Raw genomic sequence first — 18,434 nt, 5'->3', positions numbered from 1 at the left:
ACATCCTTGCCCCCAGCTTAGCCTGGACTTGCTTAGGCTGGGGGACAGGTGCTCGCTAAAGCTGCAGCAACTGTGGAGAGGTGCCCCTCCCATGGCCCCAAGATGCTGTGGTGAGAGAGAGCTGGAGTAGACCTCTCTCCCTACGGAAGTCTCCATACTGAACCCCTCATCCCTGGCCCTACCCAGGAACCCATATCCCCAGCCAGAGCCCTCATCCCACACCCCAGCCCCTCCAGCCCTGAGTCCCTCAACTCCAGCCCCACTGTAGAATCCACACTCAGTGGCAGGTCTGGGACAGCTTTGGGTTGAGGGCCATGGCCCAAGGAGAGGTACTCGTTCCTTTGGCACCAGCATAGAGCAGCTGGTGCAGGGAGTCAATCCTTTCTTATCCCTAGCATGGAGCTGCTATGGCTGGGAGGTGGAAGGGGGTGGATGCCTTCCCTCCTGGCCCCAGCTCTGGGCTGGCAGGGAGCAGTGGTGCTCTGTACAGGTGTTCTGAGCCTCTACATGGAGCTTGTTAGACGGCTGCACAGCTTAATTGGAACCTGGGTGGAGAGTCTCAAAGAACACAGGCCTGGACCATGGAGCGCTTTAATGTTCAAGGTCTGCTTCTTAACCTGGATCTGGAATGTGGTGTGGAGTCAGAGGGGTAAGTGGGTGACATGATGATGAGCCAGTTGCAGCTTCTGCATGGCCTTAACTGTTAGTCCTGGATAATACAGTCTGAAGGTGATGGGGGCTCATATTACTGTAGCTACAGGTTTGTGTAATAGGAAGGGTGAAGTCTGTTGGCTGCCCAGAGAGGATAGACGGTGTTTCTTGTGATTGTTGAATACAGAGGAGTGATAAATACAGTAAGATTCCAAGGCTTTGTGCTACATTGATAAACAACAGCCAGATGGTCTTCTAGAAGCTGAACTTCCTTGGAATAGTGTTTCTGCATTCCTGTTAACATCACCTAGGTCTTTCCTGGGTTTAGTTCTAGCCAGCTCAAGACCAATTTCTTTTTACTTTGCATGTCGCGCATAAGAATTTATAAACATGCACCCAATGGATGAATTTCAGAAAATGAATATACTTCACTTTTCATTGGTGTCTTTTTCTTTAGAAAAGCCTTTCTGTCTCAGGCTTTCTAGTGAGTCTAACTTCTGAAAGAAGTTTATTGAATGCCCTTCTGTACTTCTGTTTCAGGATGGAAGGAGGAGAGTTATATGACAGAGTGTCAAGATCAGCCAAGATGAAAGAAGCTACCTGCAAGCTGTATTTTTATCAGATGCTGTTGGCTGTAAAGGTAGATAGTTTTGAATGTGTACGAAGTAAAATATGGTTGTTGCAACTCTGTCTGTGCCATCATTGTAGCTTCTATCACTTGTGCTTGCATGTGTTTTTACAGCACAAAATGAACTCTTCTCCTTATTCATAGTAGAGATTTAAGCCACTGTTCCTTTAGCTGTTAGGTCAATCAACTGGAAAGGTTCTATTGTTTTCCAGAAAAAGAATAAATACTTCAGAGCTTGCAAGAGACTCTGGAGGTAGGAAAAGATTCTTACCTATCATTGTTTTAGTCTCCTGTTTCAAAATTCTATTCGGAGTGTTTCCGTTGAGCCCTGAATGGAAGATATCAAACAAGAAAGAGAAATGTTACAAGCTGCCTTATTCTTAAATTTAAATCAATGCAAAGGTATCTTTTGAGAAGTGAATTCATTTGCTCCCCTTTGTTCCCAATCTGCGTGTCAAGATTTTGATAGGCTGAAGTTAGAGGGAGAAGCTGAAATATTTCATTGCGTCTAAGGAGTTCTCACATGAAAATTTGAGTTATTGGTTAGTGTAGTGTTTGACTTACTGGTGCGTTTTTACCTCAACTGAGCAGAGGGGCCATGAAATGATTTAAAAAACATCAGGGATTAAAGTAACAACACATTAATGCTGTTGAAAGCTAATAAAACATTTACCAGGTATGCAGGATAAAAGAGGCATCAGTACAATATTATTTTAGGTAACAGCCAAAATCCAAGATGAGATACTTTACTAGGAACTTTAAATATAAATTTCAATACATCAGAGGGCATGTTATAGTTCACTTAACTGCAAATGCTGAATACTTAGGTCTTAACTATAATGTATAATAAACTTTCTTCATTATGTTCATGAAATAGTAACTATGTTGCATGAACATCTCCTGAAAAATTATCTTTCCATAACTTTTCCTTCATCAGCATCTACTTTGTTCTTATAGATCGACTTTCCATATTTTTTTATCTTGCTTCAATTTTGTATTTCTAGCGATCAAAAATAGGAAAGTTAGTTTTGTATTTTGAACTTAGTACTTATCTCTTATAAGCCCATAAGCAATAACAAATTAAAGATTAATTTTTATCCATATTTTTTAAAAATATTTTAGTGTTGGGGTAAACTCTGTGATATGGATAAAGGCACCTATATTCACTGTCCATAACTAACCTTTTTATACATCTGAGTCTTATAGAAGTAAGTTATCACTAAAAGAGTCTTAAAACTATTTTCCATGTCTTTGGGAAAACTGCCCAATCTGATGCTTTGGGCCACTGATTATGATCAAAGTAGTTTCTAGGGTACTGCCTATGAATTTTTTTCTTAGGTTTTCTTAATATCTCAGATTTATTCTAAATTTCAGTGTAGCCAAATGTGTGTGTATGTTGTGTTCATACTAGGGATGTTAAGGACCAGTAGGCTATCCAATAGCAAATGCTTATCAGATAGCCAGAGGCAGTAAAAGGGGGGATGAGGGGATACTTCAAAGTGGCAGCTTCAGCGTTTCAAAGGGGCAGTGCAACACAGCTGAGCCTGGGATTAGCTGTGCGGCACTGCCCTGCATGGAGCCTGGGGACAGCAGGGGACTCTGAAATACCATTGGCTACTCGACTAGTCAACTAACCACTAGTTAACATCCTTAGTTCATACAGTCAATTCACATTGAATGCATGCATTTAGTGGTAAGTAGACCCTGCAGAATGTGGATGAAGAACTATCCTGCATTTGTTTGCAATGAAATAATTTGTTCTTTCTATCTTTGCCCTGACCTTGCTCATTATCAATCCTCTCTTCTGCCCAAAATTTCCCTAATTTATCCTCTCCTATCATTTCAGTCCTATGGATTGATCAGCATCTGACTGGCAAAGGACTGAATGAGTCTCTTAAAATTCTGTATATGCTGTTGCTTAATTGCTCAATTGCCAATGGGAAGCTCTTTACTAGTGGTAAAGTGGCAGAGGTGCTAGGACGAGGAGTGCTGGGAGTGCAGGAGGACCCCCTGGCTTGAATGGCTTCTATCATATACAGAGTTTACACTTTGGGGTACATCTACATTGCATGCTTATTTTGGATTAGGCTATTCCGGAAGAAATACTCCATAATAGCTTATTTCGGAGTAGTGCATCTACACAGCAAATGCTCATTGAAATAGTGCTGAGCTATTTCGAAATAGAGCATCCATGCTCGTAGGACAATGAATCACATTTAAGGCCACCCGGAAGCACTCCGAGCAGGGCGTCAGGAAAGCAGTCACTTCCCATAGCTGCTGCCTGAGGTTATCAGAGGCTTGAACTTAAAGGCACCCCCCCAATACAGTCGTGTCTCAGGTAATTCTCCTTTGCCTGCCTCCTTGAGGGATAGATAGCAAAGCCTTTTCACTGCATGCTCTGGTTGCGATTGAGGACACAGCAGCATTCCTGGCAAGGAGCTGGACTTGCCTCAGCAGTCAATGGCTCTTACAGGTCGTACTGCACTTCTGTTATGTCCATACAAAGCACACGAGATCTTTAGGAAGGCAGTACGCCTCATTTATTGAGAATACAACAGTTAGCATATGCTTTTCAGTCTCTCTCCCTCTGCCTCTCTCTCTTCTTCCAGTCGATGTGACTAGCCAGATTGATCGCAGAAAGGAGCTGGGCTCTGTCAGTCGCGATCCAGTGCTCCTGGACTTGGTGGCAAGATGAACCCAAAGTCCCATAGCAAAACACCCTGTTTTTATAGTCCTTTTTCTCTGTGGAAGTCTATGGATTTCTCTGTGTCAGTGTTTGACCGGTTAGTCCGGATCTGCAAAACCTTAATTGGTGTTATCTTTTGATGTTATCATTCCAAAATGCCTCTGAGATGGTCATACTGTCCTGGATTGAGTTAATTAATTGTCTTTATGGGTCTCAGCCTTCATCTTAGAGATGTCAATCTGCCCCTTCTTAATCATGGATACGCATTGATGGTTCTCTGGCATCCTGGAATCTCTTCGCCCCCTCCTCTCTTGACCATCTGGTTTTAACAACAGCCTTCACACCTTATCTTTTCCTGATGTATTCATTCCTCAGTCACAGAAATAATCTTTTACAGAGACCTTCAAAGGTACAAACAGCAGTGTTTTATATTGATCAATTAAAAAAAATCATTGTAAATTAAACCTTACTAAATCTTGTAATCAGAACAGTTCACATTGTGGCCTGGGCCTCCAACATTCCTCTAATCTTATTAACATAGACACAATACAAGATCCTGTCTTTTACTTACTAAACCTTGAAACAGGAAATGTATATTTAAGTAAAGGGTTTGGCAGGATGAAATTAAGTCATATATTACTACATTATTAAACCTGAAATATAAATATAAAATTCTACTCCTACACCTTTTCCAGTGGGGTGCCTTCTTGGCCTTGAAGGAAGCTCATTGCAGAGAGCTTCCTCATCCCTCTGAGGGTACTGCTCATACAATATGATCCCAGCCGCCCTCCCCTCTACACTGCACCGCCGCTTCTCGTGACTGAACATAAGTTCTGACTGGTGGGGCTAGATCGTCATGGAGCGATGGGACGACTAGCAGTGGATCCAGAATTTCCGCCTGCAGAAGGAAACATTTCTGGAGCTGTGTGGGTGGCTCGCCCCCAGCCTCCGGAGACACGACACCCACATGAGATCTACCAACTCTTTACAGAAGTAGGTCGCCCATTGCCATCTGAAAGCTCGCCATGCTGGACAACTATTGATCCATGGGAAACCAATTCAAAGTGGGGAGATTGACCGTCGGGGCCGTGGTCATGCAGGTATGGTGCTATTGTCCCAGCAGGGTGGGGAACTTCTGGAATGCGGTTCCCCAAGGAAGGGTGGTGGTGGTAGAAACCCCCTCTCTAGGAGATTTTTCAGACCTGCCTTCACACAGCCCTGCCAGGGGGATGGGCTGTATAGAGGGTTGCTCCTGGTGTGTATGGGGGTGGAGGGTGCTCTGGCACCTCAATGATTCTTTGTTTGTCTCTTTCTACAAATGGTGCAGGCCATCAATACCGTCCTGCCCAGCAGGGTCATCCACCCCGGCATCGCTGGCATTGCCTCTATGGGCTTCCCCAACTGCAAGGAGGCTAATGATGGCACCCACATCCCCATCCTGGCCCCCGACCACCAGGCATCCAAATACATTCACCGCAAGGGATACTTTTTGATGGTCCCACAACTCCTGGTCAATCACCGTGGGCAGTTCATGGACATCTACGTCGGGTGGTCAGGAAAGGATCACGATGCATGTGTCTCCTGAAAGTCCAGCCTCTTCAGAAGCTGCACACTGACACCATTTTTCCCCCGACCATACCATCAGGGTCTGGGATATGGACATGCCATGGACATGCCAATCTGTATTGTGGGGGACTCAGCCTACCCTCTGTTCCCCTGACTCATGAAGCTCTACACTGGACACCTGGACGAAAGCAAGGGGCGCTTCAATGCCACGCTCAGCAGGGCCCACATTGTGGTGAAGGGTGCCTTCAAATGTTTGAAGGGGAGATTCTGCTGCCTCCTCAGCCGCTTGGATATCAGGGAGCGGAACATCCCCTAAGCAGTGGCAGTGTGGAGATGTTCCTCCGATGGTGGGGGGGAGGGCGGAGGTTGACCAGTTTGGCAGGGCCTTTAAGCAGCTGCGCACAGCTGCCATCTGGCAGGCCCATCAGGACTGTGCACATCCATGAAGCCCTGCGGGAGAGTTTCACAAGGACGCAGTGATACTCTCTCCAAAGCATCTCCACATGGGGTCTGTGCATTGCCCTTCTTTGCCTTTCGTCCCACACCCCTCCTTTCCCATGCTCTCCCTTCCTCCCCTGCACAGACAATAAACTACACTTTTTATTTTTGAAAAATAAACTCTTTGGTTTTATTTGGGGTAAGTGTAACGGGAGGGGCTGGGGAAAGAACCTTGAGGAGGAGGAGAGAGTTGTAAGGGGGAGGAAAGGGAGGAGAGGCTCAGGGCTGAGGCTGGGAGTGGCGTTTGCCTCAGGTGGTCCCACTGCCTCATGTACAGGGTCCTTGGTAGCCACGGTGGGGGGGCTATGGAGAGAAGCAGAAGGGTCAGGAGCTGGCATGGGGTGGCTGCAGGAGTGGGCTCTATGCTGGCGATAACTGCTTGAAGTGCTGCGCAGATGGTGCATCCCTGTTCCTGCCAGGTCTCTCAGTGCAGCTGCAGGTCCTCTTCCAGTCTCGCCGGTTCATGGAATGCTACAGAACTTGCAGGGTGGCTACATGCTTCTTCTAGAGGTCCTCCTCTGGTCTCCAGTGCCAGTGGGTTATGCGGTATCGGGAGGCTGGCACAGGAGGTGGTCTGGCTGTGTAGAACAAAGAGAAGGCCAGTCATCCCTGGAGACACTGTGTCTGAAGCCTGGTCCTCCTCTCTAAGCTGACACCGACAGACTTCGGGTCAGACAAAGACAATGTGCTTGGAGCAAGGTCATCTGTGGCCTAGGCAGGGGGCCCTTTCCTAATGGGGCACAGATTTCCAGGGGAAAGCCTCACTATCCCCATGGTCCAGAGACAAGCAGGCATGGGAAGGTGCCGTTCAGACTGGAATCCTGTAGGTGGGAAGGGGGCCATGTGGGGCGGCTAGGCTTCCCTCTGCCACATGCACACCAGGTCCAACAGTGACTGTCCCATAGGGAGAGGACATGTATCCCTGGCTGCTGGAGGAGAGGGGTGGCAGGATGTTGGGGGGAGGTGTGTGTGAGCAGCAGATGCTCCTGCACCTTACTGTGCTGTTTCTGGGAGTTGATGCTGCCCTGAGAGAGCAGGTATGTCTGTGTGCTGCGTGACACTACTGAGAGAGAGTATTGGTATTGGGAGTCAGGCAGGCCTCTCCAGCCATCCTGTAAGCAAGTGCTTAAGGGTCCTCTCTTGAAGCCTCCTGGGGCTGTGCACCCTGGACTGGTGCTCCACATGCACACACTGTTGCGCAATCCCCAGGCCGAGAAGGCTGAACGAGAAGCACGCAGCTGCATCTCTCCACCCGCTGCCTCTGCCCGTGTGGGTATAGGAAAATTAATGGCACTCACCTGAGGGGCCTTCCCTGGCTTCAGATGTTGCATGGGGGTGAGGGCTTACTGGATCCAGGGTGAGCATGATGTCCTGGCTGGCAGGCATGGAGCTGGTACTGGCATTATCTGGCTCCTCCTTCTCACTGTCTCTGCCCCCCGGGTGGGTGACGATGCATCCTTCCAGTCCTGAGTTCACTAGGGGCGGGGGGGGCGGGGAGAGGGACTGAGCCCTGTATATTAAGGAAAGGTCTGAGGTGCCACCCTGGAGCGGGAGCTGCGTTCCCTAGTCTTGGCATAGGCTGCATCTTGCCTGTGCTCCTTAACCTGCATCCGCACTTGCTCCTGGGTGTGGATGTGGCTCTTGGTGCTCATTTGGCCATAGACATGGGTGTTCCTGCATCTAGTGCAGAGATCCTCAAGGTTTTCCTCCTTGCTCCAAACCTCAATGAGGTCCAGGATCTCTGCACCAGACCAGGAAAGTGTGCTCCTCTTTCGTCCTGTGGCAGGGTCCTGGGAGCTGGCTGCAGCCATGAAGGGCTCAGATGGAGCATGGGGGTGGCTCTTGTAATCTGGGACAGCTGTTTGGGCTGCTGTTCTGTGGTTCTGGAGTGTCAGGTCCTGCAGGGTGCCACAAGCCCTTTCCCCTGTGGCTGTACCTTTAAAGCCTGCAGGGGAAGGAATACCAATGAGTTTTGCAATGTGTGGACTTAGTGGTCAGCAGGGCACCGGTGGGAAGGCCTGGCAGCCCTTTATTTTGAAATAACTCCAGCTGCGCTGTCTATACACTGCCTATTCTGAAATAGCTATTTTGGAATAGTCATTATTGTTTATAGAATGAGGGTTACAGACTGAAATAAACCACCAGTTATTTCAAAATTATTTTGAAATTACAGGCTTGCTGTGTAATTTCTTCATCTCTAACTGGCTGGCCACCCCTGCCCAATCCCCTGGGCCACTCCAAAGCCCCCCCTACCTTCATATGGTCCCCTATCCTGCCACCTTAATGCTGGGGCCATTTCCATCCCTGGGGCAGCCTCTGTTGGCTGTCTGGATGATCAGTAGTTATTTTGAAATAATGCTGCTGTGTAGACATGCCCTGACTCTCAGCATCTCCCTCTCCCCTATAAACATTGTTATAACACATCAGGGTAATCATAGAATAATAGGACTGGAAGGGACCTCGAGAAGTCATCGAGTCCAGCCCCCCGCCCTCAAGGCAGGACCAAGCTCCGTCTACACCATCCCTGACAGATGTCTATCTAACCTGTTCTTAAATATCTCCAGAGAGGGAGATTCCACCACCTCCCTTGGCAATTTATTCCAATATTTGACCACCCTGACAGTTAGGAATTTTTTCCTAATGTCCAATCTAAACCTCCCCTGCTGCACTTTAAGCCCATTACTCCTTGTCCTGTCCTCAGAAACCAAGAGGAACACATTTTCGCCTTCCTCCTTGTGACACCCTTTTAGATATTTGAAAACCGCTATCATGTCCCCCCTTAATCTTCTTTTTTCCAAACTAAACAAGCCCTGTTCATGAAGCCTGGCTTCATAGGTCATGTTCTCTAAACCTTTAATCATTCTTGTCGCTCTTCTCTGTACCCTTTCCAATTTCTCCACATCTTTCTTGAAATGTGGCGCCCAGAACTGGACACAGTACTCCAGCTGAGGCCTAACTAGTGCAGAGTAGAGCGGCAGAATGACTTCACGAGTTTTGCTTACAACACACCTGTTGATACAACCTAGAATCATATTTGCTTTTTTTGCAACAGCATCACACTGTTGACTCATATTCAACTTGTGGTCCACTATGACCCCTAGATCCCTTTCCGCCATGCTCCTTCCTAGACAGTCGCTTCCCATCTTGTATGTATGGAACTGATTGTTCCTTCCTAAGTGGAGCACTTTGCATTTCTCTTTATTAAACCTCATCCTGTTTACCTCTGACCATTTCTCTAACTTGCTAAGGTCATTTTGAATTATGTCCCTATCCTCCAAAGAAGTTGCAACCCCACCCAGTTTGGTAACTTAATAAGCGTACTCTCTATCCCAATATCTACATCATTGATGAAGATATTGAACAGTACGGGTCCCAAAACAGACCCTTGCGGAACTCCACTTGTTATCCCTTTCCAGCAGGATTTAGCAGCAACAACTCTCTGACTACGGTTATCCAGCCAATTATGCACCCACCTTATCGTGGCCCTATCTAAGTTATATTTGCCTAGTTTATCAATAAGAATATCATGCAAGACCATATCAAATGCCTTACTAAAGTCTAGGTATAATAGTGTCTGCCTTGGCAAATTGAGGCAGAGGAATGTACTTAAATTGAGAGATTGAGCACAGAAGAAGCTGTTAATATTAATAAAAGGAGAGGTGGAGAACCAAAATTCCATAGTGTGATCATGAAGAATCTGTTCTGATAGTGTGGCGTTGCTTTACAGTTCTACATAGTCCACCTATGGAGCTTGGCAGTTGCTGCACAGCAGCTTCTAAATATTTTAAATCACTTGGTGAACTCTAGGGCTTCAGATACACACATCTCAAATGAAAGAGTTTCAGTTCATTGTATTATGATTATTGGAAAGACCTGAAAGTTCACATTTTAACATTCGTACTGTTCTGTTTTTCTGTGTGCATAGTACCTTCATGAAAATGGTATTATACATCGGGATCTAAAGCCAGAGAATGTGCTACTTTCATCTGCTGAGGAAACTTGTCTTATAAAGGTGAGGAAGAAGCTTCTATCTCTGTATCTTATTTATTTTGATGTTCTTTATTCTGAAACTTTGGAATGTTCTTCAGCAATTTTCTAAATTATTAAATTCCAACACACAAAAAATTACCATGGTATTAAGATTACTGTTGCTCGTTCCTAAATAGCAGAGTCTAAAACAGAGGAAATCTTGAGATAAGGTTTTTCCCCACAAACTTTAGATATCACTTCCCCTCTCATGCATATTTTAATCAATACATACTCGTAAGTATGAATAGGCAGTTAGTATTTCACATAGTAATTAGTAGAATTCGACTATACTTCATTTGCATGTGTCACTAGTTTTAATCATGGAGTCATGGCCAACATTTTTATAATTAACCACATTATTTAGTGCCAAGCTGTGGTTTTGCCTGAGAGACTAAATATTGAGGAGCTTTGGAAACTGAGCTCTGCATGTAATAGTCCTCCATGGTAGGCATGAATGCATAGTACTGATGCTTGTGCTATTCATTAAGCTGAGGATAAATAGAATACTTCAGACTGGCATTTAATCCAACACTCTTTGTTAGCACTCTCTGGCCAACCCCCACATTTGATTCTGCTATCCATCTGAGTTTTCTACCGAAGACTTCTGCTGGGTAGATTATAGGGCATAGTTGAATACTGCAAAAATGCCTTGGAAATTAGAGCTATAAATCTCTCTACTAGTACATGCCGACTAGTATAGTATATTCTAGTATCAGTCAGTTTTGATTTTATTTTAACCTGGTGTTATTTTCATATACAAGATTACAGATTTTGGACAATCTAAGATTCTTGGTGAATCCTCTCTTATGAGAACATTATGTGGTACTCCCACGTATCTTGCCCCTGAAGTTCTAAATTCGCTTGGGACAGCTGGGTATAGCCGTGCTGTGGATTGCTGGAGTTTAGGAGTTATTCTCTTCATTTGGTAAGAAATTACATGCTCAGTGGAACAGTCATACATGGGTGGAGGTCTTAGGCATTAATTTAATTGTTTGCTAATGAGTGTGCGTGCCATATTTTCAATCATGAAATAGATATTGTGAAATGCATATTCTCTACAATAGGCAACTGTGGCAAAAGTTGCATTATCCTTTATATTTTTTCTCTTATTTAGCCTTTGTGGATATCCACCATTTAATGAACAAAATACTCAGCTGTCTTTGAAAGATCAAATTACCCGGGGAGAATATACATTTATTCCAAGAGAATGGATCCATGTGTCAGATATGGGTACGTTTGCTTTACAGTGGTTATGGAAGTATTTTGCTGACCCTCTAAAACAAGGCTATTCAACATGTGGCCCCAGCCGTGGCCCATTTGTTTGCGGCCCATGGGTAGGAGCCAACACAAAAAAGTAGTCAATGGTCTTCTGTTGATATGCATTTTCGTAGTTAAATTCCTGAACTGTCATTGTTCATTACAAGTGCTGTCATATGGGTGGAAATCAGGTAAATATTGCATTTTATTAATATCGGCAGAATTGACTTAAATGGGACCTGTGTATTGTGTAGTCTTGCCTTAATCTTTGTATTCATGCCCATCAGTGTGCAAGAAGCTATTTGCATATAATTGCATATGTATTTGCAACCACACTTAAGTTGAGACCCTTGGCATGTGCTGTGAGGATCATTGTAGCCCCTGCAGCTTCCAAAGTTGAGTGGCCCTGCTCTAAAATTTCTATTCTGCTTTCATTAATATTTTTGGGTACATCTGGATTTCAGCCAGGAGGTGTGTGAATCTCAACTGTCAGAGAGGCATCTGCACTAGCTCACTGTAGCATAGTGGAGGTAGCACTGGCATGGGTTTGGGCTTGTTGCCCAAGTCTATACCCATGGATCTGCACTTGCTGCCCAGCTTGCCATGACTCTCCCAGTTATTTAGTATTTCCATTGGGCAGCTTTCACTAGCTGCTCTGGATAATCAGAGGAGTTTCTTATCAGTGTTGAGGTTATTCACTTTCTATTAGGCTTAAAAAGTGTAACCCCATTTTGAAAGGCCTGATGCTGAACAAAATAGTGCCAATGTCCAAGTAATAATAAGACAGTAGAAAAATAGATGTCATTATTTAAATGAGTGCAAGTTATACTAAGGGCATAAATAATCCTAGTCAATAGAACAGAATCACCAGGAATAGTGAAGAGCCACGATCCTGTTGTATATTAGGTGAGACTGCTCGTGGTGAGATATGACATAAGAATGGCCGTACTGGGTCAGACCAAAGGTCCATCTAGCCCAGTATCCTGTCTACCGACAGTGGCCAGCACCAGGTGCCCCAGAGAGGGTGGACCGAAGACAATGATCAAGCAATTTGTCTCCTGCCATCTCTCTCCAGCCTCTGACAAACAGAGGCCAAGGACACCATTTTATCCCCTGGCTAATAGCCTTTTATGGACCTAACCTCCATGAATTTATCCAGCTTCTCTTTAAACTCTATTATAGTCCTAGCCTTCACAGCCTCCTCTGGCAAGGAGTTCCACAGGTTGACTACACGCTGTGTGAAGAAGAACTTTCTTTTATTAGTTTTAAACCTGCTACCCATTAATTTCATTTGGTGTCCTCTAGTTCTTCTATTATGGGAACTAATAAATAACTTTTCTCCACACCACTCATGATTTTATAGACCTCTATCATATCCCCCCTCAGTCTCCTCTTTTCTAAACTGAAAAGTCCCAGTCGCTTTAACCTCTCCTCATATGGGACCCGTTCCAAACCCCTAATCATTTTAGTTGCCCTTTTCTGAACCCTTTCGAAGGCCAAAATATCTTTTTTGAGGTGAGGAGACCACATCTGTACACAATGTTCCAGATGTGGGCGTACCATAGTTTTATACAGGGGCAGTAAAATATTGTGTGTCTTATTTTCTATCCCTTTCCTAATAATTCCTAGCATCCTATTTGCCTTTTTGACCGCCGCTGCACACTGTGTGGAAGTTTTCAGAGAACTGTCCACGATAACTCCAAGATCTCTTTCCTGATTTGTCGTAGCCAAATTAGCCCCCATCATACTGTACGTATAGTTGGGGTTATTTTTCCCGATGTGCATTACTTTACACTTATCCACATTAAATTTCATTTGCCATTTTGTTGCCCAATCACTCAGTTTGGTGAGGTCATCTTCTGTCTTGACTATCCTAAACAATCTGCTTCTGTCTTGACTATCCTAAACAGTTTTGTATCATCTGCAAACTTTACTACCTCACTGCTTACCCCTTTCTCCAGATCATTTATGAATAAATTGAAAAGGATTGGTCCCAGGACTGACCCTTGGGGTACACCACTAGTTACCCCTCTCCAATCTGAAAATTGACCATTTATTCCTACCCTTTGTTTCCTGTCTTTTAACCAGTTCTCAATCCAAGAAAGGACCTTCCCTCTTATCCCATGGCCATGTAATTTACACAAGAGCCTTTGGGGAGGGACCTTGTCAAAGGCTTTCTGAAAATCCAAGTATACTATATCTACTGGATCCCACTTGTCCGCATGTCTGTTAACCCCTTCAAAGAACTCTAACAGATTAGTAAGACAGGATTTCCCTTTACAGAAACCATGTTGACTTTTGTCCAACAAATTATGTTCTTCTACATGCTTCACAATTTTATTCTTTACTATTGTTTCGACTAATTTGCCCGGTACTGAAGTTAGACTTACCGGTCTGTAATTGCCAGGATCGCCTCTAGAGCCCTTTTTAAATATTGGTGTCACGTTGGCTACCTTCCAGTCATTAGGTACGGAAGCCAATTTAAAGGATAGGTTACAAACCACAGATAATAGCTCAGCAATTTCCCATTTAAGTTCTTTTAGAACCCTTGGATGAATGCCATCCGGTCCCGGAGATTTGTTAACATTAAGTTCTTCTTCGAGTGCTTGCTCATGTCCATTCTGATTAGGTGTACGCGCGCTGCGTGCACGGATTCCGGAGCTTTTTTCCCTTAGCAGTATTCATAGGGCCAGCAGGGAGCGCCGGTATACCGGTGCATATATACCCCTGCTGGCCCTCCCACCCCTCAGTTCCTTCTTACCGCCCGCCCGTGATGGTAGCTGGTGCATGCTTCAGGCTGATAGCCTATCTCTTAGGAGCTTATTTCTTATCTGTTGTATTATAGTTCTAGTTGAAGTTTTTATCTAGTTAAGTAGTTGTTAAGTACTGTAAATATTTAGTTAGATAAGGGAGGAGGGGAGGGCATGCCAGGGCCCCAGGGCTTTAAACCCTGTGCTTCCTGCTCCAAACCTATGCCCTGCGGAGATCCCCACTCCGACTGCCTAAAGTGTCTGGGTGAGGCCCATCGAGCTGAAAGTTGCTCTATCTGTAAGAGCTTTAAGCCCCGGACCAAGAAGGAGAGGGACTCCCGGCTGAAACTCCTGCTAACGGAGTCGGCACTGCAGCCTCAGAGCGAGGAGCGGCCTCACTCTGTCCGCAGCGCACTGTCGGCAGCACCCCTGTCGGACAACAAGGCACCGAGGCACAGATCGCAGTCACCAGTGCCGAGGGCCTCCAAGAGCTCAAGGGGACGCTCGGCAGAGAGGAGTGCCCAGAATGTTCCCTAAGGAGGTGCACCTTTTTGATAAGTCCTCCAAAAAGAGGCGCAGTCCGGACAAGGGCAAGAGCCTGGGGCAGCCCGTGGGGCTAGGAGAGGTCCGTCGGCCCTCCACCCCAGAGACCTTTGAGGCGGCCCGGGACCTCATTCACATGGCTGTGGATGAAGGGGAGGGCCTGGTGCCGCAGGAGCGGACTGCGCCTGCACTGGCCTCAAGTGCCCCCCAGCAGGCTATGGCCGGGTCGTGGCACCCTTTGGGCGAAGGGCAGGCCTCGGCCCAGCAGCAGTTTTTCCCGGTGCCGGGAAGAACACCGGCAGTGGAGCCGGGACGAACGCCGGCACCGAACCCGGGCCCCTTCCCGACGGCACTGGGAGCGAGTGCGCTTGCAGCGCCGATGGTACCGGCACCGGTGCAGGGTCCGGTGCTGCAGACGGCCCCCTGGGCGGTGCAGGGCCCCGCACAGTACTATGCGCCACCTGCAGTGCCACAGCAGGCGCCCCGCACGGCACCGACGCTGATGCCTCTCCCGGCACCGATCCCTGCTTACTCCTTGGGAGGGTGGCAGCAGGGCGTGGCGCCGCTGCACATGACGGCACCGGAGGGTTATGTACCGGCCTATCATATGCAGCTGGGCGCGGTACTGCCGCAGCAAAGGCCTCCACTCATGCCCCCACCGGCACCGCGTGCAGTGCACAGGGGCAAGCCATCGGCCATGGCAGCCCAGCAAAGGGTGCAGGCTTCATCGGCCCCTCCCTGGTCAGCATCAGAGTACTCTTCGGAGTCGGAGGCTGAGTCGGTGGCTTTGGCCAGGTCTTCATATAGGTCACGGCCCCGTCATAGGTCCCGCTCGTCGGTCAGATCATCTCACCGGGAGCCGGTGGACCAGCAGCAGTGGCAGGGGCAACCCCAGTGGGCTTTCTGGACGCCCTGGGCATAGCACCAGGCCCAGGGGCCTCCCCCTATGGGGCAGGCAGCGGGGTTGTCCCGAAGGAGTAGCACCCCGTCTGCCACCCCCTTGACAGCCCCCCTGCTTGGAGGCAGCTCGTCTACGGTGGCGATGCTGAGACCCCCGGTTATTGGTCGGGGTAGGGGGCTATGCCCCAGCCGGGCGCAACCTATGTGGACATCTCTGCCCGGGGGAACCAGGGTCACAGATAGCTGAGGAAGAGGCAATCCCCTCAAGGGAGTTCTCATTGTCTTCACCAGACAAGGCCCTGGCCGACCCTGCGCCCCAGCCCCCGTCTATGGACTCCAGGGCTCACCAGGAGCTGCTCTGAAGCCTGGCGGTCAATCTTGCGGTCCAGCATGAGGAGGTTCACGAGGACTTAGAGCCTATGGTGGACATCATAGTGGCAGCGGGCCCTGGTCGAGTGACGCTCCCACTGAATAAAACGGTGGACAAGCTGTCTAAAACTCTGTGGCAGACGCCGGCTTCTATTGCACCGACTTAGAAGGGGGTCGAGAGAAGGTACTATGTACCCCAGGAGGGGCACGAGCATCTTTTTACCCACCCGGCTCCAGGATCCATAGTGGTTCAGGCCGCTGGGCAGAAGGAGTGCCAGGGGCCTCCAGGTCCTATTCCGAAGGTGAAGGAGCCTAGGAGATTGGACCTACTTGGCTGGAAGGCCTATGCCACGGGGGGCCTCCAGCTACGTATAGCTAACCAGCAACTGATACTGGGGCGTTATGCTTTTAATACATGGGCGTCTATGCAGAAATTTGCCAGCAAGCTTCCTCCCGAATCCCGCCAGGAATTTGGGGCCCTGACGGAAGAGGGACAAGCAGTGGTGCGTACCTCTCTCCAGGCGGCCTTGGACGCAGCTGATTCGGCAGCCCGAACTATGGCCACAGGGGTTGTTATAAGGCGTACTGCCTGGCTGTAGGTGTCTGGCATCCCACCCAAGGTGCAGACCACCATTCAGGACCTGCCCTTTGAAGGGCCGGCCTTGTTTTCAGAGCAGACTGATTCCAAGCTGCATAGCTTGAAAGACTCAAGGGCGACCCTGAAGTCGCTAGGGATACATACCCCGGCGCCTCAGAGGCCCTCTTTCCAGACTAGACCCTACCCTAGAAGGGGGCAAAACAATGATAGGGGTTGCAGGAGAGGCCGCTAGAATAGCCGCCCTAACCTCTTCAGAGGCAGGCGTAGGGGCCCTGGGTCAGACTCCGAGAGAGGCTCAGGTCTGTCACCTGGTCACCAAACTAAGCCCTCATTTTGAAGGTATGCCAGAGAGCAGAGTACCAGTAGCGCCTATCTGTCCGCGCTTTGGGGACCGTCTTTCCCTCTTTTATTAGGAATGGTTAAAGATCACTTCGGACCGTTGGGTCCTAGACCTGGTGAAGCAGGGATATGCTATCCCCTTCCTTTCCTACCCTGCCTCCCAGCCCCTTCCCTTTTCAGGGACCCCTCTCACGAGACACTCCTTCGGCAGGAGGTGTCCAACCTGTTGATGCTAGGGGCCATAGAAAGGGTACCCCCAGACATAAGGGGAAAGGGTTTCTACTCCTGCTACTTCCTAGTACCCAAGGTGAAAGGGGGCATGCGTCCCATACTAGACCTCCAAAACCTGAACACCTTTATAAGGAAGACAAAGTTCAGGATGGTGATGCTAGCCTGCATCATCACATTGCTCAGAAAGGGGGACTGGTATGCTGCTCTCGATTTAAAGGATGCGTACTTCCAAATTTCAATTTTTCCATGTCACAGAAAATTCCTTCGGTTCACGGTGGGACAGGACCACTTCCAGTTTACAGTCCTCCCTTTTGGTCTGTGTACAGCCCCGAGAGTTTTTACCAAATATATGACAGTGGCTGCCGCGTTTCTGCGGTGGCACAGGGTCCAAGTGTTCCCATACCTCCGTGGTCCCCAACACGGTGCCCGCGGGCACCATGGCGCCCGCGGGGGCATTTCAATGTGCCCACCAGGTGCTCGGGGCTGGCCTGGCCCCGGGCACATGGCGCACGGGCGCTTGCGGGGGGAGCGCGCTTGGCAGGGGGAGCGCCGGGCGCGCAGCACTCGGCGGGGGGGAGCGCCGGCCCCGGGCGCGCGGCCCTCGGGGGGGGGGGGGGAGTAGGAGCGCCGGCCCCGGGCGTACAGCACTCGGCGAGGGGGAGCGCCGGGCACACGGCACTTGGAGGGGGCCCCGCCCCCGGGCGTGCAGCTGGGGGGGCTGCCCCCGGGTGCGCAGCAAGGGGGGACCGGGCACCCGGCGGGCAAACAGCCATGCCCCCTGGCGCCTGACAACCTAAAAAGGTTGGGGACCACTGCCATACCTGGACGACTGGCTCATAAGGGGCAAGTCTCGAGAACAAGTGTTAGGTCATGTCTTAAGGGCTAGGGTTTTGTTCGAGGGTCTCGGCCTCCTCATAAACGAGGCCAAATCACTGCTAGAGCCCACGCAAGTCATAGACTTTGTGGGGGCCCATCTGGACTCGCCTTTGGGCAAGGCGTCCCTACCGAGAGACAGATTTATGACCATTCGCTCTCTGGTAGTGGGGCTGCAGGAGTTCCCAACTATGATGGCGAGAACCTGCATGAGGCTCCTAGGCCACATGGCGGCGGGCACTTACGTGGTCCAACACGCCAGGCTACGCATGCGCCCATTGCAGGGGTGGCTCTAGGTAGTGCACAACCCCGTGAGGTCGCTGCTAGATGAGGTAGTGACTATCCCTCAGGACATTCTTTGTTCACTGGACTGGTGGAAGGATGAGGGCACGGTGTGTGTGGGGGTCCGATTCACCAAGCCGTCCCCGTCAGTGCAGCTGGTCACGGACACTTCAGACGTGGGATGGGGTGCTCACCTGGGCAACCTCAGGACGCAAGGTACGTGGTCAATAGAGG

The 18,434-nt window shown here is 48.7% G+C and overlaps 1 protein-coding gene across 3 annotated transcripts in view; it reads left to right on the top strand.

Moving 5' to 3' along the window:
• CHEK2 (checkpoint kinase 2) overlaps positions 1–18,434 on the top strand; it is a 52,576-nt gene that overhangs the window by 23,569 nt on the left and 10,573 nt on the right. For all 3 annotated transcript variants that reach the window (XM_075898919.2, XM_075898920.2, XM_075898921.2), the window contains exons 10-13: positions 1,192–1,291; positions 9,955–10,041; positions 10,820–10,983; positions 11,173–11,288. In XM_075898919.2, coding sequence (XP_075755034.2) covers positions 1,192–1,291; positions 9,955–10,041; positions 10,820–10,983; positions 11,173–11,288 — 467 coding nt within the window. The remainder of the gene's footprint in view (positions 1–1,191; positions 1,292–9,954; positions 10,042–10,819; positions 10,984–11,172; positions 11,289–18,434) is intronic.

Source organism: Pelodiscus sinensis, chromosome Z, assembly GCF_052426305.1.
Source record: "Pelodiscus sinensis isolate ZL-2025 chromosome Z, ASM5242630v1, whole genome shotgun sequence".
Taxonomy (NCBI): Eukaryota; Metazoa; Chordata; order Testudines; family Trionychidae; genus Pelodiscus; species Pelodiscus sinensis.
The sequence above is the reverse complement of the archived record's forward strand: the minus strand, read 5'-3'. Positions and strand labels throughout refer to the sequence as shown.